Genomic DNA, 21904 nt, shown 5'->3' with positions numbered 1-21904 from the left:
CTGCATAAACAGATTTCCACTGGCGATCTCCTCCACTTACAGATGATCAAACAGATCACCAAGGTGAGTCTGGCCAGTGGACAAAGGCAAGGAAGTGAAAGATGTGCAGGAGCAGCCCATAGAGGAAACGTTTTGGAGCATCACAGAACGGCACGGTGGGCAGGCGGCTGACGTTATGTGGGACCCTCTCCCACGTGGTATCCCGCAACCTAGTTCCGACAAGCCCTTCTGGCCCATCACTTCCCTGAGCTCCACTGACCACCACTGTGACAGGATGAGGACCAGTCTCCCTCACAGCTAGAGCACTGGTGCAGGAGACTCGACCCCATACCCTCAACAGCTTTGGCAAGGAGACAGTTCTCTTAAAGCAGTGCGGCTGACGCTGTCCACTGGAAGCCGTGTGCCCTCCTGCAGGCAGCATCCCTGGCGGAGAACGTGAGTCTCCAGCGCATGCAATCTCCATAGGGTGGTTGCTATATAGGTAACTGTAGTGTCCTGAGGCGGAGAGCCGGCAGCTGGGTCCACACACACACCAGTGACTGACGGCCTTCCACGATCGGAAGACTCAGGACCACAGCAGAGACCCACTGCCTCCTGTTGAGTCAGAAGAAGTCCAACAGCCTCTTCTGGATCCTGGAGACAAAAGCAGTGAGCGAGACTAAAGTAATCAGCCAGTACCATCTCTTTACAATGATGTTTTACATAGACTGGTGACCGAGTTGTCCTATTCCACTGTGCCTAGTTTGTGACAATGGCTCCAGCAAAATTGAAAAGACACTTAACTACAAATCACAGCCATATGACCTGTAAAATTGCTGATTAATTTAAACAACAATTGGAATCTCAAAACAAACAGATTAATGCTTTTAAAAATAAAGTCACAATCATTAAAAGCGTTCAGGGAGCAGGTTATTTAGTAGCTTTCAGACCAGTCCACTCAAGAATGTTTAAAAAACTGTATGAAACCCGGACAAAGAGCACACCAATCTCCTGCTACATACAGAAATCCGGTGGCTTAGCAGAGGAAGAATTCTTAACAGGATGTTTCAGCTGAAAGGTGAATTGCAGGAGTATTTTAAGAAAATAGTAGGCCAGATTTTGCTAAGTGCTTTGAAGACAAAGAATGGCTGCAGAAACTAACCTACGGTACTTAATGGAGATTTTTCATTGTATGAACCTGTTGAACAAGTCTCTGCAATGCGCTGGAGAAATGTTTTGTCTTCAAATAACAAGATTCTTGAATTTGAAAGGAGACTGAAACTTTGGAAAAATCATGCTGCAATGTTAAAAAGTTTCCTCTGCTGCTTGGACTTGAGAGTAAGGAAGGATATTAGAAAGTCTCAAGTCGTATTGAAACCCACCTGGAAGAACAGCTTAACAAAAGAGAAGAATATTTTTCATCCCTTTCAAAACAAGTTCATGACTGGGAGAGGGACCTTTTCCCTGAATCTTCTGCTCAGCCTGAGAACTTGACTTTGAGGGAAGAGGAAGAACTTTGCACTCAAGATGACATTTACTGACAAGTTCTTGATTTCTGTGAGAGAAGATTATCCTGCTAATCATAGGAAAGCAATAATCATTTTGTTGCAGTTTTCAACTTCCTACATGTGTGAGCAGTTTTTTCTTGTTTAACAAGCATCAAGAACAAGGGTAGAAGTGGTCTCATTTCAGTTGATATTGAAATCCGTATGTGCGTAGGTCAAGTTTGACCCAGAATTGGGTAATTTATTATGTTTGCCTTGTGAGTTTCTAAAATTTATGAAAAAGAAAGAGTAGGTTCAAGAAAGGCAAGCTAAGCTTAACTAAAAACACAAAATGCTGGCAGAACTCAGCAGGCCGGACAGCATCTATGGGAGGAGGTAGTGACGACGTTTCGGGCCGAAACCCTTCATCAGGAGTGAAGTAACATGGGATGGTCAAGGGGGGATAAGAAGTGGGGGGAGGGATGAAGTAGAGAGCTGGGAAGTGATAGGCTGGAGGGAAATGGGCTGGGGGGAAGGTGGAGAATTATGGGAAATAAAAGAGAAAGAAAGGTAGGGCTGGGGGGAGATTATAGTGAGGGGAGAAAAGAGAGAGAAAGAGAACCAGACTAAAATAATAGATAGGGATGGGGGTAAGGGGGGGGGGGGGGCAGGGGTATAAACGGAGGTCTGTGAGTTGCATGTTCATGCAGGTTGATGGAGCAATACCTTATCTCCCGCCTAGGTAGCCTCCTACCTGCGGGCATGAACATTCAACTCAGCCCATTTCCCTCCAGCCTATCACTTCCCAGCTCTCTACTTCATCCCTCCCCCCACTTCTTATCCCCTGTTCATGCAGGTTGATGGAGCAATACCTTATCTCCCGCCTAGGTAGCCTCCTACCTGCGGGCATGAACATTCAACTCAGCCCATTTCCCTCCAGCCTATCACTTCCCAGCTCTCTACTTCATCCCTCCCCCCACTTCTTATCCCCCCTCGACCAACCCATATTACTTCACTCCTGATGAAGGGTTTCGGCCCGAAACGTCATCACTACCTCCTCCCATAGATACTGTCTGGTCTGCTGAGTTCTGCCAGCATTTTGTGTTTTTATTTATTTCCAGCATCTGCAAATTCACTGGTGTTGCCCCTAAGCTTAACTATCTGTCTTTTCCAAGAAAATTTGGCTAAAAATTCATTCTCTACTCAAAAGACCATTGACAATTATTTTTGGATTATTATATCTACAACTTATTGATCATGCTGATGTACTGAGAGCTTCAGAGATAATAATTTGTACATAGGTGTTCCCTGAGACTGAAAATTATTTCAAGGGTTCCTCCAGGGCAAAAAAGTTGAGAAAGGCTGCATTAAACCTTAATTATAAAAATATTTGAGTGAATATTAAAAATGATCTCTGAAGACTGATGGTATAGGAAATCCATATAGTTATGATGGTTGTCTGTAAGTAATTAAATGGAAATGAAAAAATCAGGTTTCCTCAAAAAGTATGCCTCAATGAAGGAGTTAATGTACTGCACCCGATATATTTATGAGCTAAATCGTTGCATCAAATATTGCCTCATTTATATCTGATTGCAAAACTGTCACAGTTTAAGAAGATTCAATTTGCACTAGATGTGGACCTCACATCTGAAAATACTCACATCAAATAAGATAAATAACTCAACACTTTTGACAGAATGTGCCTCAAAAGCACTTAGTATGTTATTTCAATTACATAACATGCAAGAAAATCTATCTTTCACCTTAATATATGGTTGGAGACTCCACTAATCAGACAATTTTCCAAGGTCTACTGTTGATTGTGCTGCTGCTTTCAGTAATAAGCAAAATTTACCCACAGAGCTTCATCTACATAAGTGTTTCAAAGTGAATACAATAGACTTCCAATGTCTCAATATTTACATTGATATATTAATCAGGTTACTGCTCAGAACCATTCAAGCTGGTCCTCTCTCTGTGGGTTTACCATTCCCATCTCATTATTCACGGCAACATCCTCAGGTACAGCCACAACATGCAACTATGCACCTAGACTAATCCCCATCATCCAACCAACATCCCAGTCAGGCCACTATCCAACAACAGAAAGGGAAGGCACAGGGAGAACCTGGTGGGTGAGGTTCAGAGTGGGGAGGAAGAGGATGTACTCTGAGGAAAAGAGTATTTAAAGATAAAAACCAGAAATTTATCTCAAATGTTACAGTTTACCAATTGGCCATGATACCTGCCTTCTTCTACACTTCTGAGACAAAAATAGACACTCAAAGCACCAAACAACACACACAAAATGCTGGTGGAACACAGCAGGCCAGGCAGCATCTATAAGGAGAAGCACTGTCGACGCTTTGGGCCGAGACCCTTCGTCAGGACCAAGTCCTGAAACGTCGACAGTGCTTCTCCTTATAGATGCTGCCTGGCTTGCTGTGTTCCACCAGCATTTTGCATGTGTTGTTTGAATTTCCAGCACCTGCAGATTTCCTCGTGATTGCTCTCAAAGCTCCAGAGAGGCATCACCAAGCAAAGTCATCAAGCAAGCAAAGTCATCCAAATCCACTAGCAGAGTAAGTGTTCCAATATCAGCATCCTCTCTCAGGCCAACGATCTTGGTATTGAGATCTAATTACACTCAATCAACTGCACTGGCAGTCCATGTACATCACTAACATCACAGTCTGGAAACAAACATAATTCTGAGCATCACAGCGATAGGTAGATAGAGACAGCAACTTAAGTTAGTTTTCCAAAGGCTCCTTGTAAAAGTGCAATGTCCTGATGACTTATGAGAAGATCTGCCTTAAAACTGCTCAAAATGCAGGTAGTACATTCAGTATGATGTTAAGAAACTTGCATCAATTAGTAGAATGTTTACAGAACACCAACACACACAATACATCATCTCCCAGTCTACCTGTACATCTGCCCCAACAAGCACCTCCTATCCCAGAGCAGAGTGTGGAGTATGAAAAACGTCATCCTTGATCCTAAAGAAAGGATATAAACAGAGACAATATAATACTAATTGATCTAGCTGTTATGCTGGTCATGAATAACCAGACATAACCTGATTCTCTTAAATGTTTTCTGAACCAAGGGACATTATAGCTATTTGAAATCCACTAAAGCAATGCTCCTGTAATTCTGTACTTAATTGCAATATATCACAGCAACCATCCAAGGCTACGTTAATTTCATGTGCACAGAGCTAGAAGAAAGAAGTTGTGCCATGTGCATAATCTCATCTTCCTTTTCATTTAATCATAGCTAGAAACAGGAGAATCAAATAATTTTCAACCAATGTTGCAGTTTATTGAGAATATTATCATAACTTCTTCTTGAATTAGCATAACCAATTTTAACCCCCTAAATATTGTACAAAATATTCAATCATAGCATTTAAAAATGACTTCCGATAATATCTTTGTCAGGAAATCCTTTTCCAGTCCAGGAGATATATTAACTAATCTTACATAGTAAGCAATATCTTACCTATATCACGTAGCTCGATCCCTCTGGGCACCATCTGGAGCAAAATTACAGCTGTTTCTTTTACAAGTGGTAAGACATATGATATAATGATTATGACCATAATGATTGTCAAGCTGGGATCAACGTAGCATTTCCAATTACAGGGTTCATCTTTATCAAGAGGAAGCACATAGAATATTGTGGCAGTGACTACCACCACAACAGATCCCAATGCATCACCCATTACCTGCAGAAAGATACCTGGAAAATAAATATTTATGTATTAACTCTTATGAGCATAAAATAAATCAGCTTCCAATGCTAATCAGTGATTTCTGTACATCTATGATGACTAACATTCTTTAAAAATAATAGCCTGAAATGTTTTCACATAATTGTATTACAGAAGAAAAATTCAATTATATGACTATTAAATTCATTATACTTTGTTCCTCCAGTTCTCCAGATCATCAATTAATTGTCAAATTTCATTTAAATGCACTCAAATACTTCAAGTGAAATATTTCATTTTATAATTTATTCATACATATTTTTAAATCAATATTTAAATCCATATTTAAACTGATATCCTCTAGTCTGATTGCACATCTTTGCTTGAAGCATAGTACTGTGTAAAAGTCTTAGGCACATATATATATATATAGCTAGGGTGCCTAAGGCATTTATACAGTGCAGTAGTAATTTTATGTATTTAATGCTGCCACAAAAAAAAACAGATTTCATGACATATGTAAGTGATGATAAAGCTGATTCTGATATGGTTCTCTGTTGTGGACTATGAGTGTGAAATGGGCAGGGAGAGGAGAATCCTTGTTGGGAAAGGGGAAGGGAGTGTGGAGGGAGCAGGAATCAACAGAGAGACATTCTGTAATGATCGATAAACCAATTGTTTGGAATCAAATAACCTTGTCTAGTGTCTCAGAGTTGGGTTTGTCTGCACCCGCACCACCCCCTCTCCTCCTGCCGCAGCACGCCTTCTCTGCCATATGACCCACACCCCTCTGGTGGCACTCCACCTTCGCCATTCCCAACATCCTTTACTCCCACCATGTTTACAAACTCACTCTCCGTTCCACGTTGACAAATACAATGCTGTGCAAGTCTTTGCCACCCTAGCTTTCCACCTGTGCCTAAGTACTATAACCATGAATCCACATCCCACTGGAAAAAGAGCTCAGATACTGTATGTTCAATGTTATACAGAATGTTCAATCCATTTCCATACTTATTGCTCTTCCCTGTGCTCTCACCTATCCCTATTTTAAAATTAACATCTTTGTGCTATCTGTGAGTTACTGGAATGAAGAATCAACTATTGCTTCAATCAATGTGAGTTCAACAGAGGGTTTTGGTTATGATTTAAATTTCACAGCGGTCCCCAACCTGGGTTCCACAAATCCCTCAGTTAATGGTCGGGGTCCATGGCATTAAGAAGTTGGGAACCCCTAGCTTAAAAAATTGGAAATAGCTTTTAATTTTCTGGTGATTTAACTATAGTCATGCAGGTGGTTAAATTGACAGACTAGCAGCCGGAGTTCTGAAACATGTTTTCAAATCTCACCAGCATAGATGAATATGGGCCACCTGGATGTGATACTGGAGATTAACTATGTTTGTAAAATCACATTTCAGTGAGGGGCTAATGAATTATCAGGAGCTTGAAATATTTGCAGAAAATTCATTAACACTTAATGTCCATATGGAATGGAAAATGGTATGTAATCCGTATGAAAGTATGATTATACACCAATACGCTCTGGTTGAAGTATGTTAAATCTTACAGTAAGTGCAATGATATAAAACACAAGCACGGCCAGTACTTATGAACAACAGTTCAAAGTTTAGAAGGAAAAACTGTGATAATGTGTTTTTTTTTGAAAGCTCAATAACCTTACTCTCACAGTAACAGCTAAGCAGAATGTGGTTCAGCTGCATTTTTGGATTCCTTTAGACATAGTCAGTTTTGTCATAGATGTGTATCTTTGAGTGCAAGCCGAGCATTACTTAACTCATTACAGATAATGCATTGTTACTTCATGGGGTGTATATAGATATTCTGTGATGGCTTTTCACAAGGTTCCCCATAAGACATCAGTGTACCAAATGAAAGGACATGGGATTAGATAATGACCTGAACAGGAAGCTGGTAGGCAAACAGGAAACAAGAAAACAGGAATAAAGAGGCCTTAGTCCACATGGAAGGCAGTGACAAGTGGGATGCAGCAGAAATCAGTGCTTGCATCTCAATTATCCACAACATACAGTATACATGAAAGATGTAACTGAGAAAAATTAGTGTAATATTACTGGTTTGCAAATCACATAAACCTGTATGAGTTTGTGAAAAGTAGAGAAACTCCTGTGTGACTTGGACAGGTTGAGTGAGTGGGCAAATGCATGGTTGATAATCATGAAGTTATTCACATTGATGACAACATTTGGAAAGTGTTTTATTTTCAGATGATTTGGGGAAAGGGACGAAGCATCAAAAACTGGGTATACTGCACTTGAGTACCAGTACCGGAAAGTAAGCTTGCAGCTGCAGCAGACAGTTAAGAAGGCAAGTGGTACACTGCAAGCGAATTGGAATACAGGAATGCTTGCTGCAATTGTACAGAGCCTTGGTAAGACCACACCCTGAGTATTAAGACCATAGATGTAGGAGCAGAATAAGGCCATTTGGCCCATCAAGTCTGCTCCACCATTCCATCATGGCTGATTTAATATCCCTCTCAAACCCCTTCTCTTGCCTTCTCCCCATCACATTTGATGCCCTGACTAATCAAGATTCTATCAACTACCACTTTAAATATACTCAATGACTTGCCCTCCATGGCTGGACATGGCAATGAATTCCACAGATTCACCACCCTTTGGCTAAAGAAATTCTTCCTCATCTCTGTCCCTGTATTCTAAGGCTGTGCTCCAGTGGGACTCACCCACTACAGGAAACATCCACTCAATCTAGGCTTTTCAATATTCTATAGATTTCAATGAAATGCCCTCTTAGAGGGTATATAATCGAGATATAAAATTATGAAGGATACAGATACAGTGGGCTGCTGGAAACCTTTCCCCATATCAGAGGTAGATAAAACAAGAGGACATAGATTTAGAGTAAGGGTGAAGACAATGTACAGGAGATACAAGAGGGATCTTCTTCACCCAGAGGATGTTAAGTACCTGGAATGTACTGCCTGAAAGGGCTGTTAAAATTGGGTCACTGAGAACATTGGGTCACTAGTCTAGATGAACACCAAAATCACCAGGATGTAGAAGGCTATGGAGAAAGTGCTGGGAGATGGGACCAAACTAGAAGAGCGTCCATTGGTCAGCATGGACTTGTTGAGACAAATGCTGGTTGTCCAATTCTATGGCTCGATTCATTGACCCCACTTAAAATGAGGAAAAGAGAAAGGATTACTCTATTGGGCCAATGATTTTTGATTAATCTTATCCTTATGAAAATCATCAACATGAAAAATCAGTGCTATCTGGCCTGTTGAGTATTTCCAGCTTTTGCTGTCTCTGTATCAGATCTGCAACTTTTTTGGGGTTTTTTTTGCTAAATTTGAGGCTTTTATTTCAATAGTGGTCATTTAAATATCTTCATTCCATCAAAGCCTAAAACTCCAGTTTAAACCATTTTTATAGTAATTATTGACTTTCAACTCTAGTAGTTTTTAAACGGTGAAAGATGTCATGTTCCACATATCTAATATGGGTTGATCACACCTTCTCCAAAATGCATGGTGCCAGAAGTGTTCTCGATTTCAGATTTTTTCAGAATTTGGAATATTTGCATCTATATAATGAGACACCTTGGGGATGGGACCAAAGTCTAAACACAAAATCCATTTATATTACCTATACAGCTTATATCTATATAGCCTGAAGGTAGTTTTATATAATATTATTAATAATATTGGGCATGAAACAATAATGTGTACATTGAATCATTGGAAAGGTAAGCTATCACTACCTCGGCCACCCAGGTGGACAGTCAGTGGCTTTTTGGCATCACCATCATTCCTGACTCTGAATTTATGTGCTACCTGTAAGTAGTCCTTGTCTTTCACTTGTTCACCACACACATGTACCGAATCAGTCATTCATTGACAAACTTATCAATGAATTTTTCTACTTCTTCATGACTAGCAGACACTCCGTCACCACAAATTTTTAAAAATGTAATGCCGCACCTTTTCTTAAATTTCTGCAACCAGCCTGCTGAATATTCACGATAATCTTCAGTTAACAGTTCATTGTGATAGATCTTTGCTTGTTTCATGATAAGCACTACATTAAGCGGTATTTGTTCACTCTGACGCTGACAAATCCACTCTTTCAATACACATTCGAGATCTTTAATTTTCATTTGATGCAGTGGTTTTCTATTTTTCATTAACTTCTGTTCATAACATGTATGAGGGCACTTCTCTGAACTGTCTGTATTGCTCAGAGATCACCTGGGAACCTTTCTAGCACCTTGTGGAATTTTCCATTTGTGATATGTCAGTCCTCAAAAAAAAATCCGATTTTGGAGATTTCCTAATTTTGGAATTTCAGGTAAGGTTGGGACCTGAATTAAATATTTGAAAAATTACCTGAGAAATCAACAAATTGTTCATAATTCATTAAATGTCCAATAAAGATTGCAGTGGAAGGATTACCTGTAAAGTGGATACCTAAACATGAATGTAGACTCTTGTGTTTATTTAAACTGCGGATCGATAAACACTTGGAATAAAGAAACATAATGTCTTGTTAGACACACTTTGCAAATATGGGCTCAGTTTAGGAAATTTTATGGTTTTTATGGTTTTTCCCTTTCTAGTCCTATCTTAAATAATCACCTTTTTTACCTACTCTGTATGATTCAACATTCTATGATTGGTATAGGAAGGGCATTAGACATTTTGAAGATCTTTTTATCGATAATTGCTTCGCATCTTTTCAACAGCTCTCTGCTAATGCCTAATCTTTTCAATCTGCCTAATGCCCATTTTTTTAGATATCTCCAAATTAGACACTTTATTAATCCTTTAATTCCTAACTTCCCTGAAATGCCCGAGAAAAATGTTATGGATTTCTTTCTTTCTATTAATCCACTGGGATAATATCATTTATCCGTGATAAATTAGCACTCTTACGGCATGCCCCTGTGGATAAAATTAGAATGGCTTGGGAGCATGATTTAAATATCTCTTTATCTGATGAGATTTGGGACTCAATTCTCAAATCGGTTAATTCAACCTCTCTTTGTGCTCACCATTGCCTTTTACAGTTTAAGATTGTTCATAGAGCCCATATGTCTAAATCTAAATTATCTCAATTTTACCCTAATATTAGTCCTCTTTGTGATAAATGCAAAAGGGGCGAGGCTTCTCTTATTCATATGTATTGGTCCTGTCCTGGCTTAGAGAAATTTTGGAAAGACATCTTTATAACTTTATCCTTTATTCTGAATCACCACTTAGAACCTAACCCTTTAACTGCTCTGTTTGGTTTTTTGGGTGAGACAGATATACATTTGAGTTCGACTAAGTGTCGAATATTATCTTTTGCTTCTCTCCTGGCTAGATGTTTAATCCTCCTTAGATGGAGAGATGTTGCCCTGCCCACGCATGCTCAATGGCTTAATGATATTATGTCCTGTTTAGACCTTGAAAAAATCCATTATTCAATTCTTAATTCGGATATAAAGTTTCATAAGCTCTGGGGACCTTTTATTGAGTACTTTTCATAACCTTCCACTTAATTAAGGTTTTTTTTTTCAGTCCCTTACTTTCAGCTCTCTTTTTTTTGGTAGTAGGCATTATTATCTTCTGTTTTCAAGTGTACTTACAGTTTTGGGGGTTTGAATGTCCTGATCTATATTCTCTATATTGTATTGTGGTTGGTCTGGAGTTTTTTTGTTGTTGTGGGGCTTGGGGAGGATACTAACTTTACATGACTTCAATTTGGGTGCTTTCTCAATTATCTTTTTTGTATTATATTATTATTGTATGTTTATTTTTGCACTATATTAATTTTTTTATTTTGGTTTGGGTTTTTTTTCTTATCTGTAGTGTTGTAGAAAATGCATTAAAAAACCAATAAAAAAAAGAAACAATGATATATCATCACGGCGACTATGACAAGATAACTGTATTACCTCGGACATTTAAAGCCGCAGCATTTGTTGACCCTTTGTTCTGTTCTCGCGTGCCATTTGCCAATCTATCTGCAATCAAAAAAAGATAAATCGATGAGTGCATTCCATTTTAGGAAATGATGTGAAACTACGGATTGACCGCCATCACGTCAGTGGGCACTATACACACAAAATAAAACAAAAAGGCACAAACACCACAGTCATATTCTAACAACACATTAAGAAATGCAAACCTTCTATTCGTTGCCGATATACAATATACAAATTGTGTTACAAATGCCGGGTATTAATTATTTTAATACTGTTTCTAATCTCGGATTACTAGAGTTCTGTTTAAACTCGAATTTATGTTTAAAGTAACTTACTTTTTTATTAATTTCCTACTTCCCTTCTAATATTTGTATATTTGTAATTCTATTGTGATACTGTAATTTCCTTTGGGATCAATAAAGTATCTACCTTTCTATCTATCCTATACTTTGAATGATTGGTTCCACCCTAATGGACTTCATGTTGACAAGGCATGGCCAACACCGGGGTTAAGTCGAAGCCTAAGTGGACTGAAAATTCAAATATTACAGCCTTTGTTATTATAATTATTACACTAGTTAGGTTCTGTTCCATTCGTACTAACAAACGCGGGCAGTTTGTTTATTTGCTGGCTGTCTGGAGCCCTCCTGCAGGCAGCCGCATTCACCTGTTTGAGTGCTTCTCCTTCCTCGGAAGCAACTGTTTTGGAAGAGAATCAGCCCGACGACGTTCACGGCCAGCCCGAGAGCCCCGACGACCAGCACCAGGCCGACATCCTCTATCTTGTGCGGATGGACGAGGCGGATGATCGCCTCGATGAAGACGGTGAAAGTCAATGCTGAGAGGAAGACGGCGTTGGCCAGAGCTCCCACCACCTCTGCCCGCACAAAGCCGTACGTGTTGCTGTGGCGCCTCCTGATTTTCGATACGTTGGCCGCGGTCAACCCGACGCCCAGGGAGATCATGTCAGACAACATGTTGAAGGAGTCCGAGACCAGAGCGATGGAATCGCCTATGTATCCTACCAAAAGCTCCACCACGAAGAAGCCGCTTGTTATCACCAGCATGAAAATCATGCGGCAGTTCTTGACCATGGTGGTGCTGGTAAGTGGAGGCGAGAGGCTAATATGCCGTCTTTTGCAGCCTAAACGAGCTCAGATCTGTACGGTAAGTCCAGTGTAACTCAGTTATTGATGTGTTTGTATCAATTTAGGATTTTGCATTGTTACACCCTGCACAGATCCATCATGCGTTGGATGTCAAACCTGGTTGAAATTGAGAGGGGTGGGGGAGGAGGGAAAGAAGGTGGAGAAATCTACCTGAAACAGCATTTCTCAAAACCAAAACACGCCTTTAAAAACTCGCCGTGTGGGCGTGGGTGTGTTTGTAATCGGAACGTTGTGTTTGTCCAGTGGTGGTTCCACTTTCGCTCCAAACCTTTTCCTTTGCAAGACATTTTTTATAAGCTCTGCCGTAATATTAACTCACGCCTCAAAAATGAATTTTGTTTGATAATATTTGGTAATGAAATGTTTTGCTACATCGGTTGTGGTTGATCGTTACATGATTCTAAGGAAAGCAAATATTTCTTCAACCAAATTTCGTGCAGATTCCCTGAATGAAATAACATGAGCTGGATTAACAACTAAGGTCCAGTAACAGTATCGATCACCGGAAATTGCAGTGCGATGGTCAGAATATTAAATGGATTATTGACCTAACAAGACAGAGATCGATATAAAGGCTAACAGAGAATTCTAATGCACAGTATCTTAAGTGTAAAGTTAATTCTCTTCCTCTTTCCACAGATGCTGCCTGACCTGAGTGTTCCAAACTCCGACTTACCCTTTTGAAATAATGATGTCAGACACTTCCCTGGAATATCCAGACTGTATGGGCGGCGGATGGTCGTATCCATTGAAGTTTTGCAGAATGAAAGGCAAATTGATTGAAACATTTTAGATTATGACTGCTGTTGGTAGAATAGAGATGTTTCTTGTGCAACAATGTAGAACTATGGGTCACTGTTAAAACTTTATGGAGTCACCCTTCAAGACAAATGAATAAGGTGAAAATTTCCATTCCAGAGGGTCATGACTTTCAAACTCACTTCCTCAAAGGGCAGTGCAAGTAGTGTTGGAAGACTCTTCTAGTGGAGGATATTATGGATAAACAAAGAGTTAAATGTTATGGAAATAGGTGGGGATATAGAGCTGAAGTTACAGTCAGATCAGTAATGTTGTTAATGTATGGTGGAACAGGTTTGAGGGGCTGAGCAGACTATGCTGATCTCTAACATATTCTTATATACACTAGAAATTCTGCAGATGCTGGAAATCCAGAACAACACATACTAAATGCTGGAGGAACTCAGCAGGTCAGAAAGCATCTATGGAAATGAATAATAAGTTGATGCTGTGGGCTGCAATTCTTATTCTACATATTCTCGAGTAGGTATGTGCCTTTCCCAATGTCAAAATCAGTGGCAGCAATTTTAAATAGGTTTGAATACTTTAACGATGGGTGCCATTGGCTTCCCTCCTGCTACTTCTGTGTTGCTTTGCTGCATTAGAAACTTGAATGTGAATTTTATTTATCTGATGACAATATTTAAAGAAATATTGAATAGGAACAGAACAATGGAAGTAGGTTAAGAATAAAGAAATGGCAAAAAAAACACAAGTCTACAATACAAACTGAAAAGTATCCAAAAACTTTTAAAAGTTAACCAGATTACTTAACATTAAAATATCATTTAAAACTTAAAATATCTTACTGAGACCTAGAAAAGAGGAGGAGCATCTGTGAATCACTTGAAAAACTGCTAGCTTTCCTACTGTGAGGCCCAACAGTTGAATAAAAGGGAGGCAAGATTTAGCAGGTGGCAACTTTGAGAAGGGCAACCTTGAGATGGAAGTACTGCTAAGGTCAAACCAGGCTTTGGTGAGGAAGGCAAGATATTTTTATTCTTTTCCTTTTTATTAATTCTGCTAGTTGGTAAAATGGGCTATGATGGTAGTGAGTGGGGTGGTATTCACCTCTTTATGAGATGTGGGAGATCAGAGAGTTGAAGTGTCCATGTTGAAGATACAGTAAGTGTGCTCAACTAAAAATTCTTCTCAGACTGCATGAATCAGTTGAAGGAACATTCAGACTCATTGAGAAACAAACAGGAGGCAGTTAACATTGTAGACAAGAGATTCAGGTCACACCAAAGGTTCAGTCAAATAAATGACTGCCAGGAGGACAGTGTTCTCCTGTGGCTGTTCCCTACTCAAGTATGCCACACTATTTTGGATACTGTTAGTGGGGTGGAGGTGGGGAGAGAGGAAGAGCCTCATTGGAGAAAATGACACCAGCTCTGTCATACTGTAATGTCCCACATAGGCAATAGTAATAGGGGCACAGATAGTGAGGGACAGGGATAGGGAGACTTTTAGTCAGGGGCACAAATATGCATTTCAGTGGCACAAGCCAGACTCCATGGTGGTATGTTCCTCACTGCTGCCAGCCCTACACAGGCACAGAATATTCTGAAAGGTAAGAGAGGTCTTTGTCCATATTGGCACCAAGGAGATAGGCAGGAAGATAGATGATGTCCTGCAAAGAAAACCTGGCATTTAGGCATAACGTTAAAAAGCAGGACGACTAGTGGGTGCAATCTCAGGATCATTTCCTGTTCTTCCATGTGCTAGTAAGGCAAGAAAATTGGAAGATAGTACAGTTAACTAAGTGACTAAGCAGCTAGTACAGGAGGCAGAGCCTCAGGAAGAACTCTCTTCCAAGGCAGGTGGAACCTGTACAAGAACAGTTGTACCCAGCCTTGAGTGGCAACAATATCTTCAGAATCAGAATCAGGTTCATCGTCATTGACTTGTATATTATGAATTGTTATGTTTTTTGGTAGCAGTACTGTCCAAAGACATTATAAATTATGTTATATACAAATAGTGCAACTAAAAACAAATTAACTGTTCAGCAATCTGATGACAGAGGGATGAACCTGTTCCTAAATGACTGAGAATGGGTCTTCAGGGTCCTTTACCTTACCCGCAATAACAGCAATGAAAAGAGGACAAGTCCCAGATAGTAAAGGTCCTTAGTGTTGATGTTGCCTTGAGTCCACATAGGTTGCTAATGAGGGTTTAAAAAAGTTTGGCAAGGAAGCAGGAACTCAGCAATTGGAGGGATTAATGGGAAAGTAGGAGTTAGGTCAAACAAGTCTGAAAGGAAGGACATGTAAGACCAAGTAAATGGGGCAATGGGCTTGTGTATTTATTTCAGTGCTAACAGTATTATGGTTAGGGCATATGAACACAGGGCCTGAATTAGTATATTGTTGGAGCTATTACAGAGACTTGGCTAAGGGCAGGAGGGCAGATCAGCATTCAGGATTCAATCATTTCAGATGCAATACAGAGGGATGTAAAAGAGTTGGGCGAGTCGGTGACCAGGGATAACATTACAGCAGCAAAGAGAAGACCTGGAGGTGTTGTGCTGTGAAGCAATATGGAAGGTCAAGATGCAATCACTATGATGGGGTTATACTGTAGACCTCCCAGTAACCACTGCGGGACAGAGGAATAGATATAATATGAAGGCAGGTTACAGAAATATGAAAAAGCAACAAGTTTGATGGGTGACGTTAACTCCCCCAAAACTGACTAGGACTCCCTTAGTGGTAGAGCCTTATATAGGGCAGAATTTGTTAGGTGCATCCAGGAGGGTTTCCTGGCACATTACATGGGCAGTCCAACTAGGGAAAGGGTCATACTAGACCTCATATTGGGAAATGACCCTGGCCAGGTGATTGGAGCTTTGGTGAAAGGAAGCATATGAGAGTCTTAGAAATTTGAAAACAGACAGAGCCTTAAAGAACCAGGAGAGAACAGAACAGGGATTCAGAAGAGATTTCTAAATCGCTTCGATTTCTAAATGGACATTGAACCCATGAACACTACTATTTTATTTCTGTTTTTCTGCACTACTTATTTTAACCATAGACATATAAACCATGAAACTTTTTTTTCCTATATTTATCATGCATTTCATTGTACTGTTGCCATTAAGTTAACAAATTTCACAACATATGCCAATGATATTAAAACTGATTCTTAATAAAGTAACATGAAATGTCCTTAGCAAGTAGGATTAAAGAGAATCCCTCGCCATTTGATACAAACATGAAGGCAAGACCACTCAAGGATCAAGGAGTGAAATTATGCCTGGAGTCAGAGGAAGTAGGCAGATACTAAATTGTACATTGCTTCAACATTCAACAGGAAGGTCATAAACGATAATAAGATCAGGAAGGAGTATGCTGATATTCTACGGCATGTTGATATCATGGAATTGGTGTTGTGGCTCTTGTAGGCCAGTCAGGATAAGTCCCCAAAATGGGATGGAATCTATCTCAGATTATTGAGAGGGCAAAAGAGAAGATTAGGAAGGCCTTGACGGAGACCTTGGTCCCCACTTTAGCCACAGACTAAATAAAATTCTGAACTGCACCCTAAAAGATTTGAACATGTCCTTCCTTATGTACAGTGACAGAAACTGCACACCCTATTCTAGACCAAATTCTACACCTCACCAAATTCTTAATATTCCTTTTCAATCCCTTTGGTTTCCTAATTGCACATTACACCTTCATGTTGAGAACTCTGTAATCAAACACATAATTAAAAAGATTCATATCTTAAAGTTTTGTTATTCTTCCAATAATGATCCTGACACTATACTCAACCAGACTTTTTTTAAAATCAATTAAAAATGTTTCCATCTGAAGATTTATTACATATTCCACAACCATACATTGTTTTGAAATTATCACTAGGGTGGTATTTAAGACAAAGTTTCTCACTGTGTATTGGTAAACCAATTAATTAATTTTCTATTGCTAATATTGTCCTTTCATCTGAATGATTGATAAAGATAACTGCAAGTCCCACTACTAATCCTTGTGATACCCATCTGTAACCACCAGCCAACCTAAAAATGACTTAGTCCTAGTCTTCTACTCTTTAACTTATTTCCCACTTAATTTATTATCCTAATTGATTGAACTCTTGCACGTTATCAAATACCACATCCACTAGTTGTATTTTTTTTCTACCCTGCAGGTTACACGCTTAGTTCTGATTGAGAAAGATGGTGAGGTGAAGTTTGATAACAACTTGCACATAGAGAGCGATGCCACATTGGCACATGTTCTTGAGCATCGTCATATGGCTGAGAAATATTGGGGGCCAAAGACAGTCAGAAGTTCAGACAATAAAGTAATACAGAAGTGACAAGGGCATGAAATCAGACTATTTTCAGGCTACATCTGAACTTAAGAGCATTCTCATTTAACTCAACAATGGTGGAGAATGGGTGTTGGTGTGAATATCATTGAGGAGCAGATGAAATAATTTATTTTTGTTCTCACAGAATGGGATTTTGCTGAGGCTTTATTTAGCTACATTTGAGGATACCTGAGAAAAGATGAGTACAAATTTGGAGCAAATAACAGATTCAATGACTGGTCAGAAGGATGGGAAATGAGAATGTCAATTGTCAAGTGTCTGAGTACTTTAGCATTGTTCCTTATTTGAGGGGAGAAATACCAACAGAAGATTTGATAAATGTATGGATGGTAATCAAGGAGAAAGATCTGTTCACAATATCAATTTTCAATCAGGAGAGAAAATGGTTAATTTACATGATCACAAGGAGGTGAGTCACTTGCAACATTTTTAAAGATCTGAATATTGAAAACAAGTGGAAGGTAATAATGTCTTTTGTGTTAAGATTGCTACAAAAGATGTGTTGGCAACCTTTAGAAATGTTTATACATTTTAATTAGCTTTTTGGTAAGATATAGTTTGGAATTTTGCTTTTTATTGACCCACAAGTATTAAAACCAATAAATTATACCATTCAAACCAAAAAAAGAACAAAGAAATATATTCATTAAATGTTTATTAATGTTAAGTAGGGTACCTGTTCGAGATTTATTTTTGACATTTAATAGGCTCTAAGGGTTTTGTATTTGTTAATCATAGTTGATTTCTTATAACTGGGTAAAAATACACAAAAAGATGAAAGTAACTCATTCATTAGTCTTATAAAAACATTTATAGACAAAGACATGATTTTTCCCCACAGTTCATATCTTCATTAGTAACTGCGACCAAAAAGTACATAATGTTGAGCAAGCTCCTTCCCACTGATGCACTTGGTTCCAGGTTTTAATTCACAAAGAGGTTTGAAAGGGATACACAGACTCTTGGCTCCCATGGATGGTGCTCCAGGTTCAATATCCTGATCCCTGAAGCATAGAAGTAAGAACATTATTGTTATTCAAAAATGGCATAGTTGCTTAAACTTGCATGTGAAAGAATAAATTAGCTATTTTTGTACACAATTGATATTTGTAAATAAAAAGTGGCAAAATATTTTAAAGAACCCAAGTGCAAAATGCAAGAACAATCTTCCATTAAGGACCCTCACCATCTGGGGGCATGCACTCTCTTGTTACGACCATCAGGAAGGAGGTACAGGAAGCTGAAAACCCACAGTCATTTAAATACAGCTTCTTCCCCTTTATGAACACCACCTCATTATTTCTTTGTTTTCATACTATTTATTAATTTTGTAATTGAGTTATTTTATATTTTTTTTACTTTACTGCTGCCACAAATTTCACAACATAGTGATTATAAACCCAATTCTGATAGTATTTTACACAATGTCCAAAAGTACATAACAGCCACTGAAATACATTTAACAAGTTTATTCACTGTTGTATTAAATGATGGTATGACAGCCCAATTGAATGCAGCAATAAGTAGAAAGCACATTGATCTTTTTGATAATATTAATTGAGATATTAGCTATGGCTCCTGTAGTATCAGTTCACTCTTTTCAAAATGTCACAAAATGTTTTCTCTTCACCCAGGGCAGTAGATAGCTTTAACAGTTGCTTAATATAAACCCACTTTTATATATTAAAAAAATGTATCCAAGAATCAATTTTAGATCATTTTTATGTTGAAATTTTAACCATGGTGCAAATACATTAGACAGCAACACTACATAAACATTTAACAACACATTGTTTGTAATTACCTAGTTGTTGTTTTCTTGATCCAATCTTCACAGTCTATGCTTCCACAAAAAGGAATCTGCACAATCTGAAATGTGAGACAGTAATGTAAAATGTTATTACTACAATCAGTGATAATCCTTCAAATGGAAAACTACTTCAGGTTTTGATAAAAACAAATACCAAGTTTCTTCTGATCTCTGCCATTAACCAACACGACAATTCAGTTTCTTTGTATTATATTTCACTCCACTTACACATCGGCTTGCAAATGCTAATGCCAAACTGTAGCGGCAAAGCTAAAAGACTTGCATTTCAGGAGACTGTGTGGAGACTCTGCTAATACAAGATCTGACAGAAAAAAAGGCAGGGCTAGGAATTACTTGAGATTTGCTTGCATTCCAGTATAAACCCACATCAGGTACAAACCAACTGTACTAACTATCAGGAAAAGCAGGCAGTAATAAAGCGAGATCATACCTTTCCTGAATCTAACTCTTGCTGAAATTGTTCCATTGTGTCAGCCAAAACCATATGGTCCTTTAGATCCCGAGCAGCCCTTATAATAATACAAATGAAATACAAAATGGTCAGTAAAGATTACAAAATATACCTAAGCAGGCTTTCATCTCCCCAAGTCCACAGCACCTGTTATGCCTAGCTTATCCCTCTTAGCCTACTATGCGTAGGATCTTAACTGTGAAGAAGCACAACAGCTTATAGTATAGTAAGAACTTTGGAAGTGATTCAGTGATCTCAGCCATTCAAAGTAACAGTAGAAATAATCAACATTACATGGACTTTTCCATATATTGGAGAACACAGTATGGCACAATTTTATTAAAACAGGGAATGCCAATCAAATCTATGTCTCCCAATTCTTTAACTGAGTTAACACTGATTTTTCAGGTGCCTAGAGAAATAAAAAACAAGAAATTACAACTAAAAAGTTAGAAAGCCCAATCTTTTCTTTTGAAAAGAGTTCTTATGATTTGTCAGCATTTGTTGTCTAGTCCCTATAGCTTGAGAAGATGGTGTTGGGGTACTATGTTGAACAACTTAAAAGGTGTTCCCTCAATGCTAATGGGTTACAAACTTCAGGATTTAGACTCGGCTACGTTATGAAAGCCTTTCATGGAAGATACGTTCCTTTAATGGCTGTGAATTCCCTAAATCCTGAACGTCTTTGACTCTCCACTGATTCCCACACATTACTTCAGCAACAGAGTTTTTAAACAGCTGAATGGGACATTTATTTATCCAGAATCCTCTCCAGATGGAAAGAACCAACCCTGGCTATTAAGGGGGCATTTAATATTTTACTATTAGGAGATGGCTTGGGTGGAGATAAGCTGGGCTTTTCATCCAAAAATGTAAGACTTCCAAAACTAAGGGAGAAACAATCCCAGGAATTGTCCAAGTTGAGATAGTAACTGATGACTTCATTAGCATAACAGAAACCTTAAGTCTCATTGGGAGTTGATGACAGTGGGAAAGGGATACTTGATTGGTGGATTTTGACTGCGAATATGCAAAACTACAAAATTTTATTGCATTTCCAAGGTACATCTTGGTGAGGGATCTCAAGGTAGTGATGTGCCCTTTCACGAGTTCCCGTTGTCCTTCTTGGTGGTAGAGGTGATGTTCAAAATAGCATGGGCAATTAATCACTTTGGATTTTGTGGATTAGTATATACTGTGGCCACTGTGCAGCAGTGGTAATGGGGGAGTAGGGTCTGGAGGGCTGAGTGATCTTTCCTTGCTCTAAAGGTCTGTCCTCATGTCATTTAAAAAGCAAGGAATTATATTTTCCAAATCATGGATCATCCTACTTAGGCAGGAAGCCAAAATGGTAATGCACTGTGCTCTACTCTTGTTTTACACCTTCTACAGATGTCTGAGAAAGAGCTTACCTTAATAAAAATGGCCCAATAGCTGGCAAGGTATTGCAAATAATTCACATTTGTACAATGTAATACTTATGGGACTACTGCTTTTTGAGTTGCTGCGTGGCCAAGTGGTTAAGGCGTTTGTCTAGTTAACCTGAAGGTTGCTGGTTCGAGCCTTGGCCGAGGCCTGTGTGTGTGTCCTTGAGCAAGGCACTTAACCACACATTGCTCTGCGACACCAGTGCCAAGCTGTACGGCCCCTTGCTTGGACAACATTGGTGGCGTGGAGAAGGAAGACTTGCAGCTTGGGCAACCACCGGTCTTCCACAAAAAAACCTTGCCCAGGCTTGCATTCTGGAAACTTTCCAAGGTGCAAATCCATAGTCTATCGAGACTAATGGGGGCCTACTACAACTACTTTCTGCTCATTTGTACCTGTTATAAAGACTGGTTTGGATTTCCTCCAATAGATTCTTCAGCTTTGTCTCAGCAGCAGCCTCTGGAATCGTAAGTTTGTCAGCAGTGTCTCTTCTGACGGCTACAAATTGCTGTTTTTTCATATCTCGTGGTCCAACCTCTAGCCTGATGGGTACACCCTAAAATTAGAAAGGAGAACATCTTAGTACACCTCCCCTCTAAATATACTTCTTCTGAGCTACTCTTACTTCTTTAGAAAGTTGCACGTCATCTAAGCCTTTGATAAACTTCTACAGATGTGGGGTGGAGAGAATATTGACTTGTATCTCAGCCTAGTATTGAAACACCA

General features: G+C 39.0%; 2 protein-coding genes across 2 annotated transcripts in view; both read right to left on the bottom strand.

Annotated features, from left to right (window-relative positions):
• slc30a10 (solute carrier family 30 member 10) overlaps window positions 1–13163 on the bottom strand; it is a 122497-nt gene extending 109334 nt beyond the window's left edge. Inside the window, exons 1-4 of the mRNA XM_059985828.1 lie at window positions 13006–13163; window positions 11828–12425; window positions 11131–11199; window positions 4974–5213 (exon numbers count right to left, since the gene is read on the bottom strand). Of these exons, the coding sequence (XP_059841811.1) occupies window positions 4974–5213; window positions 11131–11199; window positions 11828–12254 (736 nt within the window). The 5' untranslated portion in view covers window positions 12255–12425; window positions 13006–13163. The remainder of the gene's footprint in view (window positions 1–4973; window positions 5214–11130; window positions 11200–11827; window positions 12426–13005) is intronic.
• A 4943-nt stretch (window positions 13164–18106) lies between these two features.
• The window catches only part of eprs1 (glutamyl-prolyl-tRNA synthetase 1), a 55013-nt gene continuing 51215 nt past the window's right edge, over window positions 18107–21904 (bottom strand). The window contains exons 29-32 of the mRNA XM_059985822.1: window positions 21574–21734; window positions 19730–19808; window positions 19273–19337; window positions 18107–18472 (exon numbers count right to left, since the gene is read on the bottom strand). Of these exons, the coding sequence (XP_059841805.1) occupies window positions 18322–18472; window positions 19273–19337; window positions 19730–19808; window positions 21574–21734 (456 nt within the window). The 3' untranslated portion in view covers window positions 18107–18321. The remainder of the gene's footprint in view (window positions 18473–19272; window positions 19338–19729; window positions 19809–21573; window positions 21735–21904) is intronic.

Source organism: Hypanus sabinus, chromosome 12 (genome assembly GCF_030144855.1).
Source record: "Hypanus sabinus isolate sHypSab1 chromosome 12, sHypSab1.hap1, whole genome shotgun sequence".
Lineage (NCBI taxonomy): Eukaryota > Metazoa > Chordata > Chondrichthyes > Myliobatiformes > Dasyatidae > Hypanus > Hypanus sabinus.
Note: the sequence above shows the minus strand (reverse complement) of the source record. Positions and strands in the feature narration are given on the sequence as shown.